This window comes from Talpa occidentalis, unplaced genomic scaffold (genome assembly GCF_014898055.3).
Source record: "Talpa occidentalis isolate TD23 unplaced genomic scaffold, MPIMG_talOcc4v2.1 talOcc4.13, whole genome shotgun sequence".
In the NCBI taxonomy this organism is placed as follows: Eukaryota; Metazoa; Chordata; class Mammalia; order Eulipotyphla; family Talpidae; genus Talpa; species Talpa occidentalis.
In genome coordinates this window covers 28,844,691-28,862,933 of record NW_023601322.1, presented here as the reverse complement: position 1 = coordinate 28,862,933, position 18,243 = coordinate 28,844,691, and the positions used below count along the sequence as shown (strand labels likewise).

The 18,243-nt window shown below is 43.4% G+C and overlaps 1 protein-coding gene across 9 annotated transcripts in view; it reads left to right on the top strand.

Annotated features, from left to right (window-relative positions):
* FHOD3 (formin homology 2 domain containing 3) overlaps positions 1-18,243 on the top strand; it is a 408,106-nt gene that overhangs the window by 256,685 nt on the left and 133,178 nt on the right. For all 9 annotated transcript variants that reach the window (XM_054694089.1, XM_054694088.1, XM_054694093.1 and 6 more), the window contains 3 exons: positions 129-240; positions 6,656-6,750; positions 13,824-13,967. In XM_054694089.1, coding sequence (XP_054550064.1) covers positions 129-240; positions 6,656-6,750; positions 13,824-13,967 — 351 coding nt within the window. The remainder of the gene's footprint in view (positions 1-128; positions 241-6,655; positions 6,751-13,823; positions 13,968-18,243) is intronic.

Sequence of the window (18,243 nt, the reverse complement as noted above, 5' to 3'; positions counted from 1 at the left end):
GAGACCATCCGGTATTTTTCTTTTTCTTTCTGGCTTATTTTGCTGAGCATGATCCCTTCCAGCTCCATCCATATTGCTGCAAATTGCATGTGTTTATCTTTTTTAATGATTTTCTCTACTCTCCACAGTTCCGCCTGGTGGTGAAGACAGCCCTGAAGCTGCTGCTTGTGTTTGTGGAGTACTCAGAGTCAAATGCCCCTCTCCTAATTCAGGCTGTGTCTGCTGTTGACACAAAAAGAGGTGAGTGGTCCCCTCTCTTTGTTCCATTAAGGTAAAGAAATCTAGAGTAGGAAGGCTTCCACTTTTTATGGGTTCAAGCAGAATTAAGAGCTCTTGCGTAGACTTTCCACTGCAGAAAGCATTTTTTAGGATAGTAAGTCTGTGAAAATTAGGACTGGACCATGGTTTGACAGTGAAAAAGGCCCCCCAGGACAGTTAGACCCTGGGCTTAACTTCATGCTGTGTCTCGTCCCTACACACAGAGAACCGGATCTTTTCCCCACTGTAGTCAGTGTGCCTTCCCCCCTCCCTCACACATGCTTTGTTTGCTTGGACCATCAGATGGTCCTTGAACCGCCTCCCTCCCTCCCTCCATCCCATGCCCCTGCATTATGGGGGGGGGCCCTCACCATCCTTCACCTGGGATCCCTTGCTTCCTGGATTACATGCGACTGACTGGTAAATGCTACTTTACTTGTTGAGCAACCACCAGTGTGAGAGCTCTAGAGCAAAAGGTCCTGGGTCCAAAAGAAACCTGCTTCCTGGTCCTTCTAGAGGATTCCTCAAAACATGAGAGTGGTCACATCATTCCTAATCTAAACCCTGCCAATGACTTCCCAATGTCCTCTGAATTAGGATCAAGCTCTTTTTTTATTTTAATAATTTTATTTATTTTTTAATATATTTTTACATCATTCTTCATTTTTTTAAAAACAATGTATGCTTTCCCATCTCAGTTATAGTTCCCATGAAATTCCCACCACCAATTAACCCGTGTACCATCACCATAGTCCCTTATGCTCTTCCCACCCCTGACCCATTGCTGTCCACTCCTATCACCCCCATCTTCTACCTGGCCTGTATCTTGCCCTTCCTACCTGTAGCAGCAGGAATCGGCACAGTGCAGGTTTTCTATGATTCTGTGCAGACAGGTGAAGGAGGAATCCTGGAGCCCTCAGAGGCTTTTCAGGCTTTTATTGGGATTTTACTGGGTACACAGCAGGCAGGGGTGCTGGGGGGCCGGGAGCCTGGCAGGCCTCCCAGCCCCTAGCAAGTCTTCACTCTTACTGGGCTTTCCGGCGTTTTGTGGTGGTCTTGTTCTCTGCTGCTCTCGTGGGTCTTCTGGCGTCCCCATGACGCTGCCTTATAAGCCCAGTCTCTCAGTCCAGGTGAATCCCATCTACACATGCCCACACCCTACTCCAGGTGTCCACCATCAGTCAGGTATTCAGGACCACAAGGATCCATCATCAGTCCTGATGGCGGGAGGGCAGAAAAACCTGATACTTTTTATTAACCCTGTCCTACCTTGACTCAGATGGTGGTAATGTGCTCTCAATGCCTTAGACCCATCTTCTATGCAGTTTGTCATTGCCTGTCTCTTGGGAGTGGATGCCCTGATTAAGGGCTGGGGTCCCTTTGTGTCTTTGCACCTAACTGACCCCAAGTGGGCAGACCTGCGACATATACTTGACGAAGACTGAGCTTTGGATTTGACTTTGGATTTGACTTCATGAGTAATAATGAAGTGAAACCTAGTTAAAATACTAGATTTTGTCTTGTTTTGTCTTTTCAAAAACTTAGTTTTTTTCCACAGTTAGTCATTTTTATCATTGTTATTGTTTCCCCCCAAGACTCAAAGAACAAAAACTTGATAAAATTTATTTTCATGATTATAATAGTAATACTGTAGAAATTTTTTGGGGGAAATAGTATAAAGAAGACAATTTAAAAATCATCTCTAGGGGGAGAGCAAAGCATGGAAGGGGTACAATAGATTCTGGTGGGGTCTATGGGTGCCTTGGTGGTGGGTGTGGTAACATACATCTGAAGTGTATGTCCCTATACCTACAATATTGTAACCCAACGTTACCTGAATGAAAACAAGCAACTCTAATCTCACTAGTCAGAGATAATTGTTAACATGTCTGTATATTTTCTTACAGTTTTCTCTGTGTGTCTGTGCACACACTTATGCACAAATCGGCCAAGATAACACTTACAAAAGGAAATGAGGGGACTAAACAGAATGCTTTGACTCAAACCATGTGCCTCTGACTTAGTGTTGTTCAGAGACCCACCTTCCAGCACTGAATCCAAAGGGCAAAGAAAGTAGCTTAGCTAGTTACTTTGAAAGTTCAATGTAAATTAATGAAAATCATCCAGGACCATACTTTCGGGACTTTCTCATGAATGCTCAGACGGATGGCAGCCTCAGGCATGGTGGATCACAGACCGGAGGCAACTCCAGGTCTGTGTGCAGGTGTGCGTGATAAAAACAAATCCTCGTGCATGATCAGGGGCTGTGAGTGTGGAAGATAGATCCAGATGGGTTCAGGTTTCTTTCTACCACAACATACTGCCATTTGAAGCTTGAGCACAAAAGCTCTTATGGTCAAAAGCAAATTATGGCACCAGCTGAGAATCCTTAATGGACCCTGCCCAAGATTCACAAACTAGGCTGAATTTCTCAAGGTCAATTAATGAGGTTTAAGGCCTAAAGTTGGAGGTTGGCAAGAGAACAAGACCTATCCTTTCACATATCTTTGTGGGAATCAGTCCATCTCTCAACTCCAGGGGTTACTTCATTAAGAGAATTAATGGACTCTGCTTTCTTGTCCTAAATTGCAGGTAACCCCTGGACCCTTGGGGTGGTGGTTCAAGGGGGTGAGTGGTATTCGAGGGAACAGACCTCTCGTGACCTTGGGGTTCTCCTTTAGTTTCATGGAGCTGGGAGTTCACAATTTCCTTCCTTGGACTTCACATTTCATGAAGGGTGTGTTGTAGGGGTGGAGGAGTGATCCTGAGGGGTGCCTCAGCCTTGACACCCCATATTCTAGACTCCATCTATAGACTCAGCTGGAGACTCTGCTGTACTCAGTCTCTCCCTCAAAACAAAACAATGGCCATCTTTTCCCAATTTGTAAAAATTTAAAAAAAAAATACAGCTAATGGATTATTTTCTCAACTTCAGTGTTTTTGACCATAAAATTTCTTAAGCTTTTGGCAACTACTGTCAGCTCTCTATTACTGAGCCCTACAAGCTGGGGAAAAAAAGGAATAGCATTAATGGAAAAATCCAGACATAGCTTATCACATCTGCTTCAATAGCATGTTTCTCCATGGACATGTGTGGTCTTGGCCGTGATTTTATAATGCATACACATAACATCATCCTATTTTACTGCTAGTAAAATTGTTCTTGAACCCTGTGATGGAATTAAACATATAAATATGTCATGGTGTTCTGCAGAGAGCAGCCCAACTTCCAGGTGTGTTTCCTCCAGCCGGCATAGAGGTAGCTCTCCAGTTCCCTCTTAGCGGGTAAAGGAGTAGACAGAGGCTCCAGAAGTGACCAAGGGCTGCCCAAGCATGTCCATTTGTGCACAAGTGTATAAATAAGTCATAAATTTTACTCCTCAGAGTGCCTTTAGACTCATTCCTCTGGGGAATACGGTGGAGAATGGAAATATCACAGGGCTGATTTTGAATACAAAGGAATTCTTTTAGCTGATGAAAACCATCCAATTTAAAGAATCCGCAAAGAAAACCAACAAATGAGCTATGAGTCCTCAAAAATTATGACCGCCTACAGCAAATGACGGTGACCCAGAACAAATGACTTGGGTTGCTTTGTAAACACATGTGCTGTGTGTAGGTCAACCAGATTCCTCTGGGCACATGGGTGATTCTCTCTTTGGCCAAGCGTGGGTCACTGTGGGAACAGGGATAAAGATGGAGGGATCTAAGTTCAACGTTCACCTTAGAGGCTGATAATTGCTTATGGATGAGTTAAAATAAATGCCCCATTTGATCCAGGCAACTGTCACTTCTGCCCAGGGGCTGAAATGATAAAGAGAGGTTGCGCGAGTCCCTGGGGCTGGCCCAGTGCACTGCTGTCTGTGCAGACGGCTGGACCATTATCTCTTCTGCTTGCATCTTCAGATTACTTCCTACCGGGCAGGGAGAGAGGAAGGTGGTGAGCATTTGCAGAAGCAAAGGGAGGACTTTGCTTTGTCATTTTGCCACCATCAAAGACTTCCTTTCCTTGAGGTCTTCCCTGTGTTAGTTGACAGGAAACTGGTTGCCAACCCTTTGCTCCTTGGACACGGTGTCTGACTGCGTGGGTCTATCTTTCAGACACAGGGTGGGGCAAGTGGTCAGACTTGGGTAACCTATTTTGAAATTTCAGTCATAAATCTTGAATCCCACTAATTTAGTTCAGCACTTCTTTTGAAGAAGTTCCACTTTTCATTTGAATGTGAAGTGATGAGATATGACATAATTCTCAAACATATGTATCACACATGATTAACCAGAGAATAAATCTAGCCATTCTTTAGGCAATCCTGCCCCTGACTTCTACTCAAGAACACATTGATCTGTAAGTAATGCACAAAGCATGGTGGGAGTTAGAGGCTGACAGAACACAAGCTTCATGTCCATGATCATTTATAACAGAAGTATATGTGTTAAGTGTATCTATCAATCCTGTTGAAGGGCATGGAAGATACTGACAGGACCTTCTGTTTGAGTGTTAGACTACACTAGTATACAAGTCATTGTGCTGTCTTAGTTTTTTTCGAGTTTAATGCAGAGCGGAGGAAAGTAAGAAGGAGAAAGTTCTGAGCAATTTATTTTGTGCTGTTGATTCTGGGTTAATACTACGGTTTGGTGGGAGCTAGAAAAGAAGGTCTGTGCATAAGAGTGGGTGTCATCACCACTAACCATTACCATAACTATCACAATGACTTATATTCCAGTGCCGTTCATATAATGGATGCCATGTTAAGCATTTTTCATATAAAGCTAATTTTTCTGACAGTTATTTAAGCACCAACTAGGTGCTTGCAAAATTCAGAGTTAAAAAAAAAAATAGAATCTTGCGAAATCTCTACTCCACTGCTTGGAGATGGGTGAGGGTGGACATGTAGATAAACAGATGACAGTGATTAAATAACTAAGTTATGGTTTGAGATCTTCATAGAAAAGACAAGAAAAAGCTTTATGTTTTATACCACCCTGCAAAGTTTAAGGGAATACTTGCAAATACTTAAAATATTTTTCTCAGGCACAGGAAATTGTGTCAGTGTGTCATAGCATCTCTGTAGCCTTGGTTTGGCGGTCCTGAATATGAAGGGCTTTCCTGCCATCTCCTGGAGCCAGGGGAAAACCACCTATGAGCCTTCACCTGCAGAACCCCATTTTGTCACCACTATTTGCCAGCAAGCTCTCTGTGGCTATCAGTCCTCATTGAGGGACAGGCTTAGCTGCGAGCTTTGGCCTTGTCAGAGCCCTTTACTTGTGTAATCTGTGTTCTTGTGCTTATGCCTAACTTACCCAATAGATTATGAATTTCATGAGGACAGCCATCTCTTAAACAGCATATATGCTTTAATTGAATAGAGGTAATACACTTCCTGAAATGTTTGCTAGATGGACCTTTCTCTGTTATTTCTCAGAGTTGACTGCTGGAGCAAGTGTCAAGATCTCTTGCAGCCCCTTTCCTTGCAGGAAATCAGAGCACAGCATGCTCATGGCACGCTCAGGGAGTGAAATGCATGCCCTCAAAAGCTGCAAATGAATGATTTTTTTTTTAAAGATTTATTTATTATTTATTTATTTATTTTTTTATACAAGCACTGTGTACAGTCAGAAGTGCGGGAGGGTGAGAGAATTCACCAGAGCCAGAGCGGGGAGCAGAGCAGACTGAAGGACCAAAGTACACTGCTGAGGGGAGCAGGAGGCGGCAGGAGAGGTCTGCTTGCCATGTGGGACCCTCCTCCAGTGGCCGGGGAGCAGCCAGGGATCGAACCGGTGCTGCAGAGGCTGCGGGCAGCTTCGCAACCCAGTGCTCAAATGGTGCGCCACTGGGGAGGCCCGATGCAAATGAATGATTTTTAAAAACTACTTGTTGGGCCTCCCCGGTGGCGCAGCAGTTGAGCGCTGGATTGCGAAGCTGCCCACAGCCTCTGCTGCACCAGTTCGATCCCCGGCCACTGGGCAAGGGTCCCACATGGCGCACAGACCTCTCCTGCCGCCCGCTGCTCCCCTCAGCAGTGTACTTCATCAGTCTGCCTGTTCTGTTCTCTGCTCTGGCTCTGGTGAATTCTCTTAACCTCCCGCACTTCTGACTGTACCCAGTGCTTGTATAAATAAAAAAAATAAATAAAAATTACATGTTGTAAATGAAGGTGGCTTTTTCAAGGAAATATAGAGGCATGAAGAGTATATATTTTCAAGTAGACAAGGATGACACATATTTTTTCCTAATTATAAGCATTTTCAACTCCACCCTAAGGATAGTGTTACATTTTGGAATTTGGTGACTGAAAGCATTGCCATCATTGGGTGACAAGCCTTCAGATAAACTGTGATGTGGGCTGGATGAGGAATGGTGGATTGCTGTTTCTAATGATTTTTGCTTTGCTGATAGGAGTCAAGCCCTGGTCAAATATCATGGAAATCCTGGAGGAAAAAGATGGGGTTGACACGGAGCTGCTGGTTTATGCAATGACTTTAGTGAATAAGGTTGGTTGATGTTTATTATGGGTTGAATTGTGTCCCCCACCCACCTCACCCCAAAGTTATGCGCCTATAATCTCTGGTACCTGTGAATGTGACCTTATTTGAAAACAGGGTCATTAAGTTGTAACCAGGTTAAGATGTGTGGGTTCTGATCCAATAGAACTGGTGTCCCTATGAAAATAGAACAGGAGACACACATTGAGAGAAGATAGTTGTACACGTGTGTACAAGGAAGGCGACCATAAGATGTTGGGGGGATTGGAGTGATGTATCCATAAGCCAGCAGTCAATCTGGGCTGAGGCCAGGAAGAGCCTTCAGAGAGCACGTGGCACTGATGAAAACTTGATATCAGACTTCTCATCTCTCAAACTCAGAAAGAATAAATTTCTATATTTTAAGCCACCCATCTTGAGGTACTTTGTTAGGGCAAACTTAGGGAACTAATATGATGTGCAAATCTGGATTCTGCCCTCTGGCTGAGAGTTACATCACACCGACCCCAGCACGGCAGCCCACACCAAGGCGGCAGCGTGCGCCTCACAGGAGCCCTCACCCCCTCACTGGCGCACGCACGCTGCCGTGCCACATGTGGGGCCGTGGGCATCTGCAGGCTTGCTGCGCTTTGGTCTTTTTATAAATAAAACCAGAAACATGACAGGGTTTCATGGTTGCTTTTTCCATCAAGATGGCCACTTAAAACATTTTTTCCTTGAAAATATCAATTAGCAAGTTTTAGTCTAAGGGAATATTCACAAGTCAGGGAAAAATGAAGGTACTCTTCTTGAATTCTGACTGCTCAGGGGCAAAAGGAGGATTCCGGGGGTCTCTACACATCATGTTGGCTGTGCCCTGTGTCCCCATTCCTCCCATCACATCTCTCCCGGGTCACCTCCATGTAGACAGTAGCAGTCTTCAGAGTCCATGTCCAGCAGGGGTCCTCTGATGACGGACCCAGTGCTGACCCTGGACAACCCACTCTCAGGACTGCAGCCTCACCCTCCTCAGTAGCTAAGATTGGGGTGGATGGGTATCTCCTACAGCAGCCCCCAGGCACCACATCAGTCACTGCCGGGGCCAGCTTTTGTGTTCTGCAGGCTATTTAACTGCATGCAGCCACTGGAACCAATTGCAGAAGCTGGGAGATAGTTAGATCTTCAGAAAAGTCCCAGAAGTTCTTCTTGAGTATAACTGTGGAAACACCTCTCCTCATGACCTGGTGACAAATTAGTAGAAAGCAATATAATTATGTGTAGTAACTTTGAGTAGATACTAAAATGTTGTGCAAAGCCTAGGGATTCAAATAATGGGGTTCTGACTCTTTCCTCAATGAAAGTGATGTAAGCAGAGGCACTAAACAAACCCCAGTGTCCAGAACAACTTACTGTGCGGTGGAAATCAGTGGGGATGGGTTAGCATCATTCATGGTTAGGGGAGGTTTTATTACATGGAAATAAACAAATATTCTTTAACCATGTTCCAAAATAAATCCTGGATAAAGAGTTCAGTAATACATTGAGCCATAGGACAATGAGAAGAAATCAGAGAGAAGATAAATTGGTCTCTTGTTGGTACAGGGTATCTTTTTAATTTTTTATTTTAACATTTATCATTTTTAAAATTTTTTTAGACAATATTTGCTTCCTCCCACCCCCTCAGATTGAGTCCCCATAGAATTTCCTTCCCCAAGGCACCCGTGCACCATCACCTCAGTCCCCTGTGCTTCTCCCTCCCTCCCTCTCATCCCTCTCCCTCCTCCTCCCCTGCAGGATGTCTCTGGTTTATAATTGTCTGTTTTTGCTTTGTTGTGATTTGTACTGTTATTATTTTTTTACACTGATGTCTTATTTGGTTCCCCTAATAATAAAACCAGTAAAAAGATTTCAATGGCAAGGACTTAAATATTTCACTGCATACAACCATAAAATATCTTATTTATGAAGTGAAAACCACAAATAACAGCTAAATGCAAGTGACAAACAGGGAAATTATTTGCAGAAAATGCTGTCAAGATGTAATAATTATATAAAATAAGTTATTTAAAAAAAAGAAAATGCTGTCAAGAACCAGTAGAAAATGAATGACGTTAAGCCTATCAAGATGAAAAGAAATACACAGTAAACCAACGAGACCATTTTCCCAAGTCTCACTGACAGAGATTGCTTTTTTAATGCAACTCCATTTGTGAATGAGGACGCAGGACACACTACCACAGTCCTAGAGGGGAACAGGCATCACTGATCGTAGGATCATCCTGAAAATGCTGTTTTTGTCAAATCAATTTGTGACCTTATCTTACTATGCATTTTTAAAGCAATTTTCTGTTTGATTTTCTAAGATTAAAATCATCAATTTCCTGTCATTTTCAGTCCCTGACAGCTGTTTTGGGAAACACTGAATTCATCAAGAACGGGATTTGCAGTCTCATACAGTGTTTTCCATTGTAACACTGCCCATTTCATTAGTGGAGGCTGCGCGTGGCTGTTCCAGCAATCCTGGCAGCATTGCATGGCCTGGGCATCCTGCTGCTGGCCGCTGGCGAGGACCCAGTGCGTCCGTCTCTTTGGCAGCATGTGGCAACCAGTGCCCAGAAATTCCTTGCTTATCCTTTCTCTTCTGGCAGTTCAGTCCCATCTTTTGTTAGTTTGGGCCCAGGGGACATCCAGGCAGATTCTGAGGACGTTATTCCACATGTCATCCTTTCCTTCAGCAGGGCAACAAAGGCCGCTGGTACCCACACTGGGTTTATTTTCTTTTGTTGAATTTCAGTCATGTTTATTGCTCCAGTGAGTAAAACCATCTTGATATAAACCAAAGAATAAATTGAAATGTTAATGTGGGTCTGGGAAAAAATTCAGACTCTGAAATCTGGGAAATTATTATATTGCTTTACTAATTTGCCTTTCAACAAAAGATGGTCTAATATCAAATTCAAAAAATTAACATTTTTATGACAAATAAAACAGAGCTCCTAAATTCTCTAGTCTGTTCATGTTTCTGAGATTGAAATCTGTCCTCTTTGTTAGAGGCTTACATGGGTCTGGGACGGGCCATTCTGCCAGCTGAAGCTTTAGAATGCCTTGCCCTGATCCACCCAAGATCCCCAGTGGGACTCCCCTCTTTTGGAGAGTTCAGATTGACCACCTTGTAGAATAGGATGAGGCTGATCGGCAGATGAGTAAAGAGCCAAAGCATGACTGTGGAGCTGGCTTAGAGCAGTCTGGGAGTGTCCCAGGCAGCCAGGGGAGAGGGATTCCCCTTCTGACAGGAATGGGGGGTGCAGTTGGTGTTTGCTTTTGTTTTTATATTTCCTGCTAGTTTTTATTATTTATTTGTTTGTTTTAAGATCTATTTATTATACAAGCACTGGGTACAGTCAGAAGCACGGGAGGGCAAGAGAATTCACCAGAGCCAGAGCGGGGAACAGAACAGGCAGACTGATGAAATACACTGCTGAGGGGAGCAGCAGGCGCAGCAGGAGAGGTCTGTGCACCATGTGGGACCCTCGCCGGCGGCCAGGGATGGAACCAGCGCTTCAGAGGCTGCAGGCAGCTTCGCAGCCCAGCATTCAACTTCTGTGCCACCAGGGGAGGCCCTGCTAGTTTTTTAAATAATCATACAATAAAATTACTTCTTTCTTTTGATAAGCAGCTATCTGAGTTTAAACACGTATGTAATTATGGATGACCTTCACAATTAGGATATGGACTGGTTCTCTCTCCCAAAACTCTCTTTTGTATTATCCTTTTATAGTTACATCCCAATCCCCCTTTCATCCTTCTAGCAACCACTGACTTATTCTCTAGCACAGTTCTGTCATTTCAGAAATGTCTAAAGGAATCATATAGGATGTTACCCTTTGAGGCTGGTTTCTTTTGCTCTGTCTTCGAGATCCATCTGTGTTGCTGTGTGCGTCTTAATTTGATCCTTTGTCCTGCTGTATAATATTCCAGCCTGTGGCTCCAACATGATTTGTTTTTTTGTCCCCCTCTGAAGGAGATGTGGGTATTTATAGTTTTGGGCACTCACAAATAAGGTTGCCATGGACATTTGTGTACAGATTTTGCCGCAAGAAAGATTTGCTGGAATCAGCGAAACACCCAAAATGAGGAAAATAAAATGTCCATTAGGGCAGAAATTTCTCCCTCTGAGAGAGGCTATAAAGATTTACTTATTGCAGCACTTAAAGGACAAGGTTTGAGAGGAAGCAAGTAGGGGCACACAGGTTACCAGGTGTCAGGTGCTTCCAACCCCTTCAGCATGTGAGAGTAAAGGTGGCAAGTAACATCACCTCTACAGAATTTTGCAGTCGCTGCCACTTTGCAGAAGGAGGCAACTTAGCAATGCAGCATCAGGGTAGAAATGGGAGGACAGGGCCTGGGGACAGGTGGGTGCCTGGCAAGATTTGCAGAGCATGTGAGGCAATCAGCTGAAATAGATGAATGTGTATACCCCCCTCCCCTGGCAGGCCGAGAAGCTGGATTTGTGGCGGAAGGCCATCTCCCCTGCAGTCACACAGGAAAGGTGATGGCATGCAGACCTGGCTCATGTCCAGGTTCTCACAGTGGAAATGGCAAATGACCTCTTCATACCTTCCATTCTGGGCTTATTACTGAGCAAGGGCTCCCCGAGTCTGTTGTGTTGTGTAGACCTAATTGTTTAATGATTTTGTGGTAATCCCCCTGCCCATCCTGGTGGGGCTGCTAAGGCAGTGGGGATTAGGTCCAAGAATTTAACCCCCTGGAAACTTCTAAGAGAAAGAACCTCAGCTGCATCTCAGCAGGGAGAAACAGGAAGAAGAAGGGAGGGGAACGGAGAAGTGAGGAGCCTGCCTGAGGCCTTGCCGTGCCTCTTCCACTGTGGTGTGGAAATTTTTAGTTCTAACACTAAATGCCAACTTGCCTGCATTCCTCAAATTGTGCATCTGGCAGAGTCAGCAGTTTGCTAGGGCACCTGCAGTTCTCAGCCCTGCCCAAGCCGGGTGTCACCATTTCTTCTCTCTTCATCTTTTAACAAGTTTAGTGTTTTCACTAAACCCAGAGGTGACGTGGTCTTGATGATGGGGTTCTTTGCGCACACACTTTTCCTGTCAGTGTTGGGTGCCAGGGGACAGTTGAGGGGGTGGTTGTCACCTTCGTGCCCACACCCGCTGTCACACTTGGCCCATCAGTGTGAGCATCTATCTGTGACTGCGTTAATGGATTCCCAGCCTTATGCTATGTCACCTTCCTGGGGCCCTGATGAAATAAAGTCCAACACCCCAATTATTTTCCTTTGTTCTCATCTCAAAAGCAGTGAGTTGTGTCCTCTTCACTCAGCTTAGAGAGGAAAAAAGCTATTGTTTGGGTTATGAATAGAGACATTCTTTCCAATTTTAATAGCCCCAAAATAGAAGTCTCAGAGAAGTTGGGGCTGGGAGAAGATCTTTATGAAAGTTTTGGCCTTTTTTCTTCCAGGCAAGTCACCATATTTAGAATCATTTTGAAATATGTCTGGGGTTCTTAGAATTGCAAAAGGAGAAAATTGAAAAGGGAGTAAAACCTGTGTCTGGAATTCAAGGCCAGGGTGATGTGTGTAGAAGGCTTGGGGATGTGAGGACAGGAGACAGGACAGTGGCTCTGAGCAGGCTTTGTATCAGGTGTTCAGTCACTTCCAGTTCCCTCAGGCCAATCTCTAACCTTCCTGCTTGTCCTCATTATAAGATAGGTGATTTGTTGTAAATCACCTCAAGGGTCTATCCAGTTTAGAGTAGAGGCCTGATCTGCGCAGCCATCCTTATTGTCAGGGAGGCAGAAGTTAGCCTTTTCTTTCTTGGGTTCTCGTCTTGTCTCTTGGTTGCTGCTTTGAAATTTCTTGCATTTCCCTAAATTTCATACGCTTGGGGGAAGGCCTTGAGAATTGAAAGAAAAGAGAGTCATTAAATTACTATGGCTTCCACTGTTGGAAGGGTGATCTTAACAGAAGTTTCTAACCACTACCTGGGTTAGTTTTCTATTACCATGTCACAAATTACCTCAAATTTACAGATTTCTCAAGTCGTAGATTCTATGGGGCAGGATCCAGTCACCCAGGCCCTGCCTGGCTGTGACCTCTGCTCAGGGGCTCTCCACCAGGGTTGAGGTCTGGGTATAAGTGCCCTATAACCCAAGGGAAGCCTTGAGTATAGACAGGACAGACCCATGACTGGGTCAGGTTATACGTCAAAAGTGAGGTGATTTCAACAGATGTCATTTAAGACCTCAAATCACTTGATTTTGAGCTAATCAAAGGGGAGATTCGCCTGGGTGGGCCTAGACCCAGAGGTCTCCTCTGAGCTGGGGTCCCCTTCCAAGCTTTTGTGCTGGTCAGCAAAGCTCATTGACTAGTGGCTGCTAGACACATGCTGGATTGCTGCTGCTTTGGGGGCCAGCAGGGCAACCCCTCAGCTAGTCTCTGAGCTCACGGAAACCTAAGCCCTCTTTGAAAGGGTTTACCTGATTAGGCCCACCCTGGTGAATCTCCCCTTTGATTAACTCAAAATCAATTGATTTGAGGTCTTAAATGACATCTGTAGATGTATAACCTGACCTAGTCGTGGGTCTGTCCTGTCTATACTCAAGGGAAGGGATTATAGGGCCATTATACCCAGTGTGCTTTCCACACTAAAGAAGCATTGTCTCTGGCCTCTCTGGTGGCACAAGGGGTTAAGACGCAACCTATGAAGCTTACTGCAGCCACTGCACCACAAGTTCGATCCCCAGCCAGGGAACAACCCACATGGCGTAGTAGACCTCTCCTCTGTGTTGCCCTCTGCTCCCCTCAGCAGTGTATTTCAATCTGCCTCATCTGTTCCCCACTCTGTCTCTGGTGAATCCTCTCACCCCTCACACCTCTGGCCTGTACCCCCATTCTTGTATGCATAAATAATTATATCTTTAAAATAAAAAAAGAAGCATTGTCTCAAATGAAAGTGTCAGCTGACTTTGTTAAATCTTGTTACCTTCATGGCCACAGTCTCCCATGTAAAAAGTGCCTTAAGAACCTTGAGGATCTTAACACCCTAAGACATATCTGAGTCCTTTTGGTTTTTTTCCTCCAGACATTGTCAGGATTGCCAGACCAGGACACCTTCTACGACGTGGTGGACTGCCTGGAGGAGCTGGGCATCGCAGCCGTGTCCCAGAGGCACTTGAACAAGAGAGGGACTGACCTGGATTTAGTGGAGCAGTTGAACATTTATGAGGTAACAGCAACCTGTTGGAAGGCATTGTGCTGCTTCAGTGAATGTCAGGGGTGGTGGCCAACCATACTGTAGACCAGTGGCTCTGAGTGTGGGGTAGTGGCCTCTGCATCTCTCTGAGCTTGTTTGAAATGCAAATTCTCAGACCTTACCCCAGACCTACTAAGTCAGAACCTGGGTGGACCCAGCAATCTTGTGACTTAAGCTTCTAGATGATTCTGATGCACTGCCTGATCTGTATAAAACTTGGTGGCTACTTTATTTACTACTTACTTTGAAGAACATACAGTTTTCAGCAGCACTTTCATTTAAGGTAAGAAGGAGGGAGAGACAGACAGAGATGGCTTTTTGCATATTCTTATACCTGACGGGGTAGGATGTCTGCCATACATTGTCTGGAGGGCCCAGTGCAAAATGGAAAAGCAGGGGGAAAAGTGCTATTAAAGAGGCTAAACAACTTTTTAATTTCTTCTATAGTCTCTCTCATCTCGTTATGGTGTTTTTTTATTATTCAATATCAATGCAAGGGAAAGAAAATAAAAATTGAAAAGTTTTCACATGAATTTTGCTGTTTAGATTGTGGAGCCAGTTAAAATACCAATATAAGAACATTTTAACTTTTATGCAATTTGTAGTCTGTAGTCCTTCCATGCATGTATATGTTGTTCTTGAACAGTGAAAGCACAGTAAAAAATCAACTATTTTACTTCTTGATAGATGTGCCATATATCAGTTTTCTACCTTCAACCTACTGATAAGCTAAGGAAGGGCTAAAAGGAAAAAGAACTATGGCTGCCCCATCTTTTGATTTGTTTTCTATGTGGTTGTTCAGCGTAAGTGGCTGACTAATGCAGGAAAGTAACACAGGTGAGAAAGGATGATAGATCTAGTAGTTTGCCATCTCCCTGTATTCAAAGCAAGATCTGGTTTGCACAAAAGATGTCAACTCCTAAGCTCTCAGTGCCCCTGCTGACTTGGTAAGAGGGTAACGTGCTGACCTTGATCCACCCCAAGCCTACTGGACTCCCACACATGCTCATAGGTGGCAAAGAATGTAGACATGCACATTGTACCTGCTTCCTCTACTCATGTGTGTTGCATTAGACGTCCCTTTACAAAATACAAGTTTAAAGATAAAAATAATAAGAATTTCAAGATGGTCACAGCCGGTGACAGCATTAACCATGGACCTTGCCAAAGGCACAGCACACTCCGTACAAGTGCACAGGTCACACATCCATGAAGCTGGGCCTGCTTTGAGGTCCACATCATGGCTTTATGGTATATTGACTTGAGTTCAGATGTGCCCTTTGGGTTTATTTTAGGTTCATATACCTCCATTTTATTAATTATCTTGGGTGACTGTGGCCTGGACTCTAGATGAATTTTTTTTTAAATGTCTTATAAAGAACAGAGTTCTTCTTCTTCTTTTTTAAAGATTTATTTATTTATACAAGCACTGGGTATAGTCAGAAGCAAGGGAAGGTGAGAGAATTCACCAGAGCCAGAGTAGGGAGCAGAACAGGCAGAAGGACGAAGTACACTGCTGAGGGGAGCAGTGGGCGGCAGGAGTGGTCTGCGCGCCATGTGGGACCCTCGCCCAGTGGCCAGGGATGGAACCGGCTCTACAGAGGCTGCAGGCAGCTTTGCAACCCAGCGCTCAACCGCTGTGCCACCAGGGAGGCCTCTAGATGAATATTAAAGCACATTCACATCATCTAGGTTTTCCCATGGTCAATGGGGGTTAGAATACGGAAACATGTTTCCTCTTAGATGGTGTGACCTCAACAGGAAAGCTTGTTCCTTTAGTCCCAAGTGTGCTCAAAATAAGAGTGAACCAGGCCATGAGGACTTTTTAACAGTAGTATCCTGAAAAAGTATCATTGAAAGAGTTTGGGGGGTCCTCATAACCCTCCGATTTTTGTTTCAAGTTTTTTCCTCCAGATATTCACATACCACAAAATTAACCATTTTATTTCATTTTAATCAACCACTTTACATTGCAATACAATAGCTTTTAGCATATTACAATATTGTATAACCATCATCACTCTCATATTCCAGAATAATTTCATCCCTCCAAAAGAAGTCCCCTATCCAGTCCTCCCTATCTCTCATATCTTATGCCCCCAACAACTAATCTGTTCTCTCTCTGAAAGAATTTGTCCATTCTAGACACCACATACAAATTGAGCCACACGACATGTGGTCTTTTTTTGGCATTTAATTGACATACAGTATTATTTTAGTTTCATGGGTACAACATAATGATTCCACATTTGTATACATTACCAAATGATCATCACAATAAGTCTACTTAACCATATTTTCTTAGCAACTTCCAAATTTGCAAGACCATGTTACTGTTACTGATATACTCCCCATGCATGTGTTACAACATGTGTTCTTTGTGACCAGCTTTCACTTAGCATATTTTCAAGATTCATTCATGATGCAGTGTGTATCACTGCTTTGTTCCTATTCGTGTCTACCAAAATTCATTTGTTAGAGATGTCACATTTTGTTTATCTGTTCATCAGTTGATGGACATTTGGATTATTTCCATCTTTCAGCTACTATGAACAATGCAGCTATAAATATATGTGTTCAAGTTCCTATGTGGATGTGTATTTTCAGTTGTCTTCAAGTATAAACCCAGGAGTGAGATTGCTGGGCCTATGCAATTCTTTGTTTGGCCATTTGAGGAATTGTCAGACTATTTTCCAAAGTGGCTACACCATTTGACACTCCCACCACCAGTGTGGTGAATTTCAAATTCTCCACATCCTCCTCAATGTTTGTTATTGTTCATCTTTTAAAATTATAGCCTTCCTGTGGGTGTGAAGTGCTACACTTTTCGGTTTTGATTTGCATTTCCGTGGTGACTAATGATGTTGAGTAGCTCTCCAGGCGCCTGTTGGCCATTTGAATAAATTTTGTGGAGAAATGTCTATTTAGATCCTTTGTCCATTTTTCAATTGGGCTGCTTTGTTACTATTGAGTTGGAAAAATTCTTTATGTACTTGAATACAAAATCCTTGTCAGATACAGGTTTTGATACATATTTTCCCATTCTGAGTTGTACTATTCTACTTTTTAAATTTTTTAAAAAAAATTTTTGTTACATCATTGTTCATTTTTAAACAATATTTGCTTCTCCCTTCCCAAGTGTATTCCCCATAGAATTTCCTTCACTGATGCACCCGTGCACCATCACCTCAGTCCCCTGTGCTCCTTCCCTCCCTCTAACTCTTCTCCCTCCTCCTCCCCAGCAGGATGTCTCTGATTTATAATTGTCTGTTTTTTGTTTTGTTGTGTTTTGTATTGTTATTTTTTTAAACTGGTGTCTTACTTGGTTCTCCTATATTCCTGCTATAATAGAAATCATCCCAATATTTTTCTTTTTCCTTCTGACTTACTTCACTAAGCATAATTCCTTCTAGCGCCATCTATATTGCCTCGAATGGCATGAGTTTATCTTTTTTTTTTTTTTTAAAGATTTATTTATTCATTTACACAAGCACTGGGTACAGTCAGAAGTGTGGGAGGGTGAGAGAATTCACCAGAGTGGGGAACAGAACAGGCAGACTGATGAAATACACTGCTTAGGGGAGCAGCAGGTGCGGCAGGAGAGGTCTGTGTGCTATGTGGGACCCTTGCCAGTGGCCAGGGATCGAACTGGCTCTGCAGAGGCTGCGGGCAGCCTCGCAGCATAGTGCTCAACTGCTGCACCACCAGGGGAGGCCCAAGTTTATCTTTTTTGATTGCTGAATAGTTTTCCATTGTGTATATATACCACATCTTCTTGATCCAGTCATCAGTCTTATTCATAGTGATATATATTTTTACATCTTACCTCCTTATAAAAATAATATATAAACATTGAAGAGTATTTGGGAAATGCCAAAAAGTATGAGGGAAAAAACTCACCCATAATATTTTTCTTAACTTTTTCATCTACCTAAGTGTAAACCATAAAGATAATAGCCTGTGTACAATATCATAGTCTAAGTTTTTATTAGTGGACATGTCCGAACCATTTCTTGTGTCATTATATCTTCAAGAACTTAATTTTATTAGGAATATAATGTTCTGTATGCATGGACATTATTGTATATAACTTGTCCCGATTTTTTCAGATGTGGATTATTTCCAAGGTATTTTTCACTTATAAATCCTTTTACTTATCAACGAGCAGCTTCATTCACAAGTCTTTGTGCACAGCTTAAGTCCTCGTGGGGATAAATGGCTCCTTTGCTCTCTTCACTGGGGAGAAGTG